Below are 12379 nucleotides of genomic sequence, written 5' to 3' on the forward strand. Positions count from 1 at the left end.
GCCATATAACTCCAAAATGCTGCATGAATCATGTGAAGAGGTAGAAGCATTTAACACAAAAAGCACATCTTTTTGACTTTTGAGAGCGTTTAACTGTAAAATTAGGTGTGTAGCCTAGAATATTTTTATTGTAGTTGGGGGTTGTTCACACGAACAAATTATAACAAGTGACAATGTTAACGTTTGAAGAAATTCAATAGGCATTTTGGGCATGGTATAGTTGACATTTGGAAAACGATAGGCTGGATTACACTGAGTATGTTGTTCTGTTATTTCATTCTGTTGGTATTTGAAACTCATTGATTCGACTAATATGAAATTGCACATGAAACGCGTTCTCTACTAGGAGATTTTCAGCCAAACAGGAGGAAGTTTGCAGCAACTGTCACAGTTTATAAGATGTATCACAGCATTTACAATAACAAATTTGCTCAGACATTCATATATACAAAGTACAAAAACCCATCCCCACCCCCTAGTTTCTCCTCCTCCTTTGAACACTTGCTCTCTTTTTTCCTAGCTAGCTAGTAACACAGGTCCATTCATCTCTTTGACATGGCTATACAAGTATAAATCTTGACTGATCTACTGGCTTCTCACAACCCTGCAATTTCAAGATTTCCAACAATCACCTAAAGAAGAATAAATGAGTTGGCTGGATAAGTGAATAATCAAGAGAGTAAGAAGTCTTGCCTTCCGAGTCGCCTCAGCTCAGGCTGCTCAAGAAGCATGTCTTGCATTGACTTTATCGCTGTTCCCTTGGCCCCAGAACTACAATGGACAATAGAAAAGGACCCTCTTAGTGATACTGATATCAAATACTTATGTCTCACGCGTGGTGGGCCCCTTCCCGGACCCTACGCATGGCGGGCTCTTTAGTGCACCGGGCTGCCTTTTTTATGGCTCACGCGTATTCAAGAGATACATAAGCAATTGAAGATTAATCATAGTTCCTCCAAATGACTAGTATACTATCGTTGCCTACATGTAAGCTGTTAAATTTCAAAAGAATTCTGGCATCTACCACACAAATTTGTTCAAGAGAGATTTACCAGCATAACATTTCATGCTACATGTAGAACAACTTGACTAGTATTTGACACTGAGGTATCGTCAGTTAAACACGATTCTTAAAGGATTCCACCTGAGAAGGTGGATAATTTTCTGGTACACACTAAAGACGGTAAACTATAGGGACGAGTGAAGTATCTGTGACCTATTCTTGGTCAAAAGTTGATCGGAATAGAAATTAACAAAAATGGAAAGGAACACATTCTCTTTTTTCTCCCCCAACACCCTCCCAAATTTTCTTTCCCATAGAAAATCTTACAAGCCAACGGAACTAGGAAAGAATAAGAAAGAAAACAAAAAGAACATAGTGCATTACCTGTAAATGAACTCGTGGGACAAAAGCCTGTGGTGAATGGTATAGTCATTTCCAACATAAGTGATGACCAAATTACCAGCGTCAGGGTGGGGCCAGCTCCTCGATGTAGGAAACCGCAGTATAAAAGTACCTGGTTCTTGAAGAGCTACCAGATTTCGTAATGAAGACTCTGCTTCTTCCTTAGTAATGAACCCTTCGATCCACATGGGTGATGTTGAACCCCACAATGAAGAAATACATTTCTGAGACACTGTAAAAGCTACTGGGTACAGCCAACACCACAACTTTTCGAAGTTGTCTTGAGATACTAGATCTTGACAACCAGAGACTCTCCTCAGGAGGTTGAAATCCTGGAAGTTGTACAAATTCATCAGCAAGAGAAACAAATAATTTTGGGACTCGTAATATTGTCAAAACGATTTTCACTTTTCAGAGTCCTATATGCACAATGCCGATGAATAATAAGATTGTTATAAACACATTTGTCAAGTAGTAATATTTTCGGGGTAGTCTGATTTTTTATTCTATTGTGAAAGAACAAGTAATGCATGCCCCATTTACTACTGAAACATGGCTGGATTTACCCTCAATAAATGGAACAGAGTTATAAATTTGAGAAAGAGGGATAGAAAGGATGTCTTATCAGTACAACCAGATTACTCTAAAAATTGTGTACATGGCTAAATTATCCTTGTAACACTGGTAAGAAATATTGACCTACTACTGATGTAAACAGCAATAATCCCCCTTCACTTTCTTTTCCTAATGGTGGTGTGTATAGGACACCTTGCACGCAACTCAACTATTCCACCGGGAACCAGCTATCTCCCACCAGTACAGGTAGGTACAGGGTAACGCTGCCCCACCTAACCTAGCGTTTTTCGTCTTTGTTGGAATTTGAACCTTGATCTCCAAGATTTGCACATCCTTAGTACGCCATTTGGACGTTCATGCTGCCCGACATTACCAACACACCAACCAAAAATGACTTTGGAATAGAAAATTCTATGTGACAATTATTCTGTCCAGCAAAAAGGGTATTTGTTTCTCTTTTCCGTTTCCTTTTTACTTGCTCTAGTCTTAAGCAAAAAAAGAAATTCACCAAATCTTCCCAACACGATGATATTGCAAGTTAAAAAAGGAATATAGTTGGTAAAAAAGCTTCTCTTGCTACGGTGTCAATCATTCCATTGTGAGGCAAAACCTGTTTCTGGAAGTGTAACATGGACTTCCGAAATTGATAAGTGAATTTGGAACCTCAGAGAACGTGTGGTAATTTTCAAAAACTGCGGGAATGACGGCATAGTTATCTCTAAATAGTACTGTTTGAGGTAGTTTTCTTTTTTTTGGGACTATCTACCAGTTTAGAGAGAAAAAAGAGAACCTGAAGAGTTAGGGATCTGGTACGGCCAAATGTCATCTTCAGAAAATGCTCTTGAAGCCCAGACACCAAATTCTCCCAAAGGACATGGTGGTGGTTGTTGGATATTAAGTTCCAACATTTGATTCCCTCTTCTATTAGCCTCTTTGAAATTGATATTTGAAACCTAAAAAGGAAATGTGAAATACAAATTGAACTGCGAAAGTTTGCACAAATTGGTAAAGACAACAACATACAAGGTAACTAAATAGTGATGACAACAATAAAATGAAAATTGAAACCAGCAATGACATCTTGTTTATATCCTATGAACTAGTCCCTCCATTCACTTTTACTTGTCCACTTTGGACTTTGCATGCCCCTTAAGAATCAATGATTATTTTTGACATATTAAGAGACAATGATTAATATGAGTATTTTACCCCAGTACTCATATTACTCTTGGGTCGTGAGAAATAATTTGTGGAATAAGTATTTAATACAGAGGGTAAAAGGGCAGCCCGCTATGCACGGGGTCCGGGGAAGAGCCAAACCACAAGGGTCTATTGTACATAGCCTTTCCTTGATATGTTAAAACAGGAAAAAGATAATTCTCTTTTCTTGATATGTTAAAAGCGACAAGTAAAAGTGAATCTATTTTTGGAATACTGGACAAGTAAAGGTGAAAGTTAATGAACTACCGAGGAACAAAAAACTTGGGGAAACAGCTATGCCTTTGTGCTAGTCACTTTTCTACGACTTAATTTTCTCAGAAGCAGATCTTTTTTTTTTTTGACGATTTCTTTTACTTATTGGATGCCGATATCATTTAGGAATCACCCTTCTAGATTTCCTTCCTTTTTCCTTTTTCTTATGTCGTTTCTTATAAAAAGTAAGTGATTTCAAATTCTCAGGGAACAAAGATAAAGGAAAACGGGGAAAAGAAATCAGTGAAAACATACAACGCACAAAAACCTTCTGATTTCCTGGGTTATTCAATAAATCAGAATTGTTTTTCTGCTTGTGAAAGCACTGCTACTCCTTATAAATAGAACTAGTACTTATGCTCTATAAATTGATTTCATTCTTTCAGAATTTTAATACCCAAGAGGCTAATTATCCGTGGTGATATGAGGAAATAACAGCTCTAACTATAAAAGAAGGGAATCAATGCAAAAGTGGCACTAAGAACTAGATGGTGTTAATATACCACTCAAAGACACCTCATTAAGCAACAATATAAAGACAATATACCTGTGGTGTGAACATCCAGAGAATAAAGAGACTCTCTCGGCAAAGGTTGCAAGTTCTTCTTTAGCAGTCATTGTCATTTCCTTGAGAAGAAGACGCCTCTCGTTCAGATCAGCGAGGCAGTATTTAAAAACAACCAGATCAGAGATTGGGCCACTGTCATTTGGCAAGTCATCAATGGCCGAGTTTGTTGCTTCACTGTCCTCTGAATCAGAAGAGAAATTTTCTGCCCCATCCTGGCTTACTGGTCTTGCCACCAAAGAATTCTGATATGCATAGTTATCCTATTTCAATGCATGTTTTGTGAGAGAGTGATGATAATAACTAAGTTGACTAAAAGAAGTTGTTAAGAAGACAAGATTAACAGGCATGATTACGATTATGATCATGATTATGATTGCACCAGCAATAAATAGTGAAGAGAATTGCAGGTAGTAAAAGCAATATTCCAGATCATACATGCATAATAGGAAACACTTGTCGGTGTTGTCGCCAAATGAGAAGCTTTAGTAAACATTCCCGAGAAGACAAGAGTGGTATTCAGGGAAAAACACAAGTACCATCATTCCAAAAGCGAAAAGAGCAAAAAAGCAACAAGGTTCACGAGTGAAGCACACGGTTTACAGAAAACTAAAAACACCAAACATATATGAATTCAACACTGTAACAACCAAATTGCAATTAGAATAACCAAGTACAATATCCAATATACAATAATGTCAAATGGCAATGTTAATCCAATTCCTCACAGTTAAGATTCAAAGAACAGAATGTTTTCAAAACCAGCAATGACTTATATTTCACCCTTATTCATCCACTTAACAAGTAAGCTAACTATAAAAGGAGCAGCACCCATAAGCATGTATTAGTTACATCATCTAAGAAATAGTGTCAATACCATATCTACCACAACCTGCTACAAAAATAATAGGACGAGGCAGATGCTTAAAAATACCTCAGAGGTCCAGGAATGAGATCTTGATCCACCATTTGGTTGCTGAACATCCTTAAAATTTGCACATAGTTTCTCTTGTCCTAATTTGACCCGCTTTGATGATGGACTTAATTTTGCTTCATGTACAATACAGGGCAGGTCAGAAGATCCATCCTCCAACACAGGAGATTGAGATCCATTCAGTAAATGGATCCCTAAAGATGATTTCCTCAACATTAGAGAGGTTGCCCGGGTGCTGCGAATGCGAGAAATACACCGAATTGGTCTGGAAAGTACCTCGAAGAAAGGATATTTACCCATTTTTGGAATTTCAAACCTAATACGAAAAAGCCTGTTATCGCACTTGGATGAAAGCTGCAATTGAGACAAAAGATCAATTTTCTAAATGGTTTTAATAGAAAGAAGCACTATCAAAGTACCAATAGCATTAGTATGTTTATTCATCTCCAAGCATAACTGTCACTTTCCGTGAAAAAGTGAACTACAACAATGCATTCAACTTAATGTTGTAATAATCTTCACACATGACCACCTACATAATATGGTGCACAAGTAGACAATTCCACAGATTATAAAATAGGATGATTTTTACAAGACATAATATATCAATTTTGATGTGCTCCTCCCATAGAATATTTATACTTTAACCTGGTGGCACAGATTGGCAGAGTTCAATGTAAAATTTGCAATAGCTATGATCACATAAAATAACTCAACGGTAGAGGAAACAAGCATTTGACAACTATTCACCAACATAATGCTTGCCTCATTAATCCCAGATCTTCTTTGCAAGTGGAGATTATGTGTTTCCTGAATAAATATACGTTCTCCAAAGCAAGTATTCTCTAATTCAAGATTGCAACCAACAAACAATTCTGACCACTTTGTCTTGCAGGTATTAAAAGAAGAGATACAACAATCTAGTACCTGAGATATCTTGAGCTTAAATGAAGCACGTCCACTGATTATTCTGTTTGGTCTATCGGAAGAAGCATATTCAATTCCATCATAACTTGTAAGAAGGGGTGCATCAGCATCAACTGGCTTCTCAACCGGTGTTTCATTATCGGAATACACAAGCGAAGCAATAACCTTTGAAAGCATAACATATACACATAAGAACAGTTGCAGCTAACTTAAGGGCTTCACTAAATCTTTTTAAATAGATAAATAAATGACAAACCTCCGCTTCTTCAGTCACGGGACGGCTAAAGTTATCCATCAGTGTTACATCTAAAGAAAAGTTTCTCCGACAGGAGGCCTGCTTTAAACATATAGTTAAAGCCTGCTTTAAACATATAGTTAAACGAGTAAAAAAACTCATATCAAATAACATAAACAAATAAATACCTCAGTAAACTCCCTCTTGCTAGTTCAGTGGGTGTTTAGAAGGGTTTATAGCTTTTGACTTATAAGCTAAAAGCCATAAGTTTTCTCCTTTTTAGCTATGGCTTTTGGCTTTTAGCTTAAAAACAAAGGGTTTAGAAGTACTTTTTCATTTTACCCAAACATTAAAAAAGTGCTTAAAACTTAAAAGCCATTTTAGCTTAAAAGCACTTCAAATAAGCCAATCCAAGCAGGCTCTTAGTCTCTATGAGAGCATCAATTTTGCAACCGACAGCGTTTCACCATGTTTAGCTCAGAATATTGTTGCTCTCTCTCCCTCTCTCTCTATGTGTTTTTTTTTGAGTGTGCGTATGCACACCTTCTCATCCCGACTCCCAATCCATGATATATGGAAACCTATGTCAAAGTTTGAAGAATTAGGAGAGCTGAGAGAATTTTCCCTTGTTTTTGGTGGGCAGAGGATTCCTTTGCGCAACACAAAAGGACATGACTCTAACACCGTTAGTTTCTATTTAGTTTAGGGGCTAAAATCACACGCTTTCTTTAATTAAAGGTTTTAGTGTGCTTGGTCTAATAACATTAAAGCTGGTACAAGACAATAATTTAAGGACTAAAACTACTATTTTCCCTTTTCCCAATGAATTTCAAAGCAGTATATATTTTTTACCTTTCCACCAACAATGCTCCAAACACCATCACTGTCTTCTTCAATTTCATAGGCGCTTGAATTATCAATAGATAGTTGTACTGGAGGGTCCTGATAGGTGCACATAGCAGAAACTAGTAAATACATGAGTAGACACAATCTCCGTAAAATTAATGACAATGCTGTTTACCTTGACATAGTGATTTTTGATAGTTGATACTACAGGAAAGAGCTCTGGATTGTGCACATAACCATCCAGCTGAGAATCCTTTCCACTAATGCAAGTTAAAGATATTCTAGAATTGACTGGTCCCGTATCGTTAGTGAGTGAGGAAGCCAAAGACTTCTCGCCAACAATTTTCCCATCAAAGTAGAGGTGCAAAAGATCTTGTGTGACCTGAAATGCTCCAATGATAAGTGTTGCTTATACAGCCATGAAACAAAACAAAGTCACCGAGAATCTGGGAGTCAGCGAAGAGAAGATAACAACCTTATGAGATCTTTGGACCTGTATTACCTCTGTTCCATACAAGGAACATCTTATCAAAGATCTTGTCTTTTGCATTATAAATTCAATTTTACCAACACATCATGTCACACCAACAATTATACCAAGTATAGTCTTGTTTGTGCTGTCAGAACAAACATAATGATGTCACACTAGTCCAGTATGTCGGAAGGGAACCAGTGACGCAGATGACTCATGGAGTTATTGGATAATGAATTCTCTAACAAATCCAGCTTTGCTAACTTTTGGGGCAGAAAAACTTCATTCGACAATTGTTTTCATTTCATTTTCAAGAAGTGAAAAGCGACTAGGCATAGCATAGGCCAGTCTTTTAGTGTCTCTATTCTAGTGACGACGTCACGACGTACAAAAAATGTAACTATAAAGTAACAATGGCCACTGCGGATAACTAGTTTAAGAGTATATAAATTGCAAAACATCCATCAAGTGCTAAGAATGTAATTTGGAGGAATTATGGCAAGTCCAAGTTGTTTACCTCACATCCAACATGAACCCATTTCTTCGTAGGAAAAGCACATTCAGAAGTTGCATGTGCAACTTCTCTCCAGGAAGTAACATTTGAACAGTTTGAAATTAGTGAAGGGAAAAGTAAAATTTTCTTCTTCTCATCAAGTAACAGGAAAGGAGCATGGGATGTGACATCTGGATGCTCCTGCATAATTGACAAACATCATCAAACATATCAAAGAAAAATGGTACAAAGGAACAACTATATCTTGCAGAACATATTCAATAGAGTGATCATAAAGATTTTTAAAAGCCTTTTCCTTGATTTCACTGGAAACAAATAGAGGATATGGCTAGGTTTATGTCTTTGACGTGGAGTAATTGCAACTCTCAAAAAATCTATTCTTTAGTAGGAAAACATGATTTGCAGACAACTATATGTGATCACAAATTCAATTACCAAATATCAAGAGCTAATGCAGGCACACAAAGTAATGATGAAATAATGTATAGGCTTCAATAAAGACAGTACTAGGGTAATCCTGAACACAACACAAAGAACACTTCTGCTAAGTTGCAAACCTACCAAATGTAAAGAAATGAATCTTCGCCCTAACTCAACCCCAAAAGCTAGCTCATGAGGAGAAGATTGCTCAAGACCATATAATAAGGTCTTTCCATCTCTAAGTGAACGATGACGGACTCAACACTTCGCGAACACTTAGAAAACTAGAAAACTTTTTATTTTTTACTTGTAATTTAAGTTTAACCCCCGGCCGCTCAAGACTGGACATCTGGATCGTGGACAATATAAGATGGGGGTCCAACATCGGTAAATGATCCTGCATTTGGTTGGAGGTATTAGTTAGTCCCGGCATTATTTATCCCACCATTTATACCATAGTGATGGGATAAGGTATCCCATATACATGATGGATAACTTATCCTGGCATAACTTGTTCCCAATCAAACGACCCCTAATTATTAGAGAAAGAGCACACTTTTATTATTTAATTATATTCTCAACATCAAAAAACTGAACTTGGGAGGGTAACATCACAATAAATAAGATAAACATATCTTAAAGGCAAATAACCAGAGAATATGAACAATTCACATTAGCCTGAAGAAAAACATTGCAACTTTGCCAATTTCTAACCTATGGAAAAGATACAAAGTATAAATCTTAACACAAGAGTGAACCTAAATCAGCATAAAGAATGTAACAGCCATAAGAAGGGGTAACCAAAGGAAAACCCTGATAGAAACTAGGGTGCAGAAGAGATAGAGAATGAGATTTTACTGGTTAAAGAAAGTGCAAGGATCTTAAACACTATATTAACCAATAACCAAGTCCGTATGGAGTGGACAAATCTCCAAATACAAGGACAATAATAATATTTTTCTTCCTGTCCAGAATTCTTCTACATACATCTATTTAAACTAAAACACAAGATAACTCCTAACACAGATAGATAGTTACAGTTATTGCTGTAGATAACTACTGGTAACTACTAAAATACTAACTGCTGCTAATATAGTTTATCTTATTTGAAACCAAGAAACTAATATGGATTATCTCCACACGCTAAACCAAGAAACTAATACGGATTATCTCCACACGCTAAAGTAGCAGTCTTATCAAACCCCCACCCCTATCCCATCTCATCCCCCATACAAAGAACACAGATGAAGACGTGTTGAAATTAAGAAACTAACTAGTAAGGCAGCAAATACCCCTTTTCACCTTTCTTGAAGCAAAAAAAAGGAAAAAGGGAAAGAACAAAAGGAAAGAAAAAGAACACCCACAGCCACAAAATTCTGAAAAAGAAAAATCTTTAATCTTTGTCACTCTCCCAAACATTCAGACACTAACTAGTAATGAGCAAAATACACAAAACTGAGACACATATATACATCAAAAAAGAACTAAAAACAGCTACGAAAGAGTTTTCAACAAGCAAAAAAGAAAACCTGCTGAAGGATTGTAGAGGGTAAAGTTGAGGCATCATTCAAGTAAAACCAAAAACACAAAGAGAACCTATTTGTAACCTCAAAATCTTTGAATTCCACATGAACATCTCTCAAAAAAGCAATAATCTTGAACACCCATAGAAACCTTTTTCACTTTTCTTGAAGAAAAAAAAAAGCAAAAGCAAGAACACCACAAGCACAAAATCCCAAAAAGAAACAATCTTTAACTCCCAAACATTCAGACACTAACTAGTAATGAGAATAAAGCAGCAAATAAACAAAAATATCTGCACAGAAAAAACTGAAAAACATCTAAGAAAGAGTAAAAATACTAAACCTGATGAAGGATTGTAGAGGGTAAAGTTAAGGCATCACTCAAGTAAAACCAGAAACACAAAGAGAACCTATTAGTAACATCAGAATCTTTGAATTTCACTTGAATATCTCTCAAAAAACTATAATCTTGAACACCCATAGAACCCCTTTTTCACTTTTCTTGTACCAAAAAAGCAAAAAACATGAACACCCACAAGCACAAAATCCCAAAAAGAAAGAATCTTAAATCTCTTAAAGCAGCAAATATACAAAACTTAGACAAATATATACACCAAAAAAGAACAGAAAAACAGCTATGAAAAAGTTGTCAGTAAGCAAAAATAGTAAACCTGATGAAGGATAATAGATGGTAAAGTTGAGGCATCATTCAAGTAAAACCAGAAACACAAAGAGAACCTATTAGTAACTTCAAAATCTTTGAATTCCACAAGAACATCTTTCAAAGAGCTATAATCTTGAACACCACTTTTCTTCAAGAAAAAAGCAAAAACAAGAACCACGCACCAGCACAAAATCCCCAAAGAACCAATCTTTAATCTTTGCCACTACCTCAAGCATTCAGACACTAACAAAACTAAGACAAAAGAACAGCTATGAAAGATTTTTCAGTGAGCAAAAAAGAAAACCTGATGAAGGATTGTAGATGGCAAAGCTGATGTATCATTCAAGTAAAACCAGAAACACAAAGAGAACCTATTAGTAACTTCAAAATCTTTGAATTCCACATGAACATCTCTCAAAGAGCTATAGTCTTGAACACCCATAGAACCGCTTTTCACTTTTCTTCAAGAAAACAAGAAAAAACAAGAACACCCCCAAGCACAAAATCCCCAAAGAACCAATCTTTAATCTTTGTCACTACCTCAAGCATTCTGACACTAACTGGAAAAAAAAAAATGAAAAACAGCTATGAAAGAGAAGCAAACCTGATGAAGGATTGTAGAGGGTAAAGCTGATGCATCATTCAAGTAAAACCAGAAACACAAAGATAACCTATTAGTAACTTCAAAATCTTTGAATTCCACATGAACATCCCTCAAAAAGCTATAATCTTGAACACCCATAGAACCCCTTTTTTCACTTTTCTTCAAGAAAACAAGCAGAAAATCCCAAAAAGAAACAATCTTTAACGTGTTTTAGCAGTTTTTAAGGCAATGGGGGTTTGTTAGTTTATGTTGACGGCTGTTAATTAACAGTTAGGTAGTAGTGTTGTCATCGGCAGTTCAGCTTCTAGTCTTTTACAGTTCCCCCCAAATTGAAGTATTTGGGTAGAATCCTCTGTGTTGCGGACTCGGGTATGTTTAAATATTGATGAATGAGAATGTGACACGTGGTGTTTGGTTTTCCCAGTCTAAGTCAACGTAAAAGTCTTCTTTTTACTTCCAAGTCTTCTTCTTTTTTTTTTTGGGTTTATGAAATTGTGTTACTATTTAGTATTTACAATATGAAAATCTAAAGACTTCAAGTTCAAGAAATAATTTACTTGCTAAAAAGTTGTAGGTACATAGTGATTATAAATTTATATTTATAAATATTACTTGACTTGTATGTGTAATATAATGAGGCAATGTACAATGTTATGGCATAGGATCTGAATCTAGGACTTTCCTCACTAAACGTAAATTTATAGGAGTATGTAAAACAAATATTTGATTGGAATTCATAAAATGAAATGGCCCGATGCTAAAAATTGAAAACCATTATGATTGAATTTGCATTCATAGAGATTAAATTTTAGATTCGCAATATATGACCTTGAGATCATTTTCTTTGTATTTTCCCTAGTTATAGGGACATGGTTTGTCACAACACTCTTTGCTATATTCTTGGCGTATGCTTTTACTCCCTTTGGTCCAAAATAAATGAATTGTTGAACTACCTAATTCATGATATCAAGCTTGCCGCGTCTAGATAGATATAGCATCTATCGGACACTTCTCACCCTGTCTTCTAAAAACAACCATTGTTAACGAACCAAACAATCCATTCATCCACCAATACATCGCGAACAACCACAAGATAACTTTTCCCCAAATGTACGAGAGCCAATAAAACCTATGAACAATTGAACATAAAATAACAACTTAACAGCATATTCAGTGTAGTCCCACAAAGTAAGGTCGAGAGAGGATAGAGTACACGCAGAA

At 36.1% G+C, this 12379-nt stretch overlaps 1 protein-coding gene across 2 annotated transcripts; it reads right to left on the reverse strand.

Moving 5' to 3' along the window:
- Window positions 1-319: 319 nt before the first annotated feature.
- On the reverse strand, window positions 320-11457 carry LOC107878557 (SH2 domain-containing protein A). 2 transcript variants are annotated; one of them, XM_016725579.2, is made up of 12 exons: window positions 11159-11457; window positions 7951-8127; window positions 7137-7343; window positions 6968-7057; window positions 6137-6214; window positions 5881-6045; window positions 4954-5307; window positions 4002-4282; window positions 2772-2934; window positions 1388-1737; window positions 694-771; window positions 320-604 (listed from the first exon to the last, which is right to left on the reverse strand). In XM_016725579.2, exons 1-12 carry the CDS (start codon window positions 11294-11296, stop codon window positions 586-588), a joined length of 2100 nt encoding a protein of 699 aa, XP_016581065.1. In that variant the 5' UTR covers window positions 11297-11457; the 3' UTR covers window positions 320-585. The 2 variants fall into 2 exon arrangements, with proteins under 2 accessions (XP_016581065.1, XP_016581066.1); XM_016725580.2 differs by lacking the exon at window positions 11159-11457 and adding an exon at window positions 10234-10386.
- Window positions 11458-12379: the final 922 nt, after the last annotated feature.

The sequence above is a fragment of the Capsicum annuum genome, chromosome 7 (assembly GCF_002878395.1).
Source record: "Capsicum annuum cultivar UCD-10X-F1 chromosome 7, UCD10Xv1.1, whole genome shotgun sequence".
NCBI lineage: Eukaryota > Viridiplantae > Streptophyta > Magnoliopsida > Solanales > Solanaceae > Capsicum > Capsicum annuum.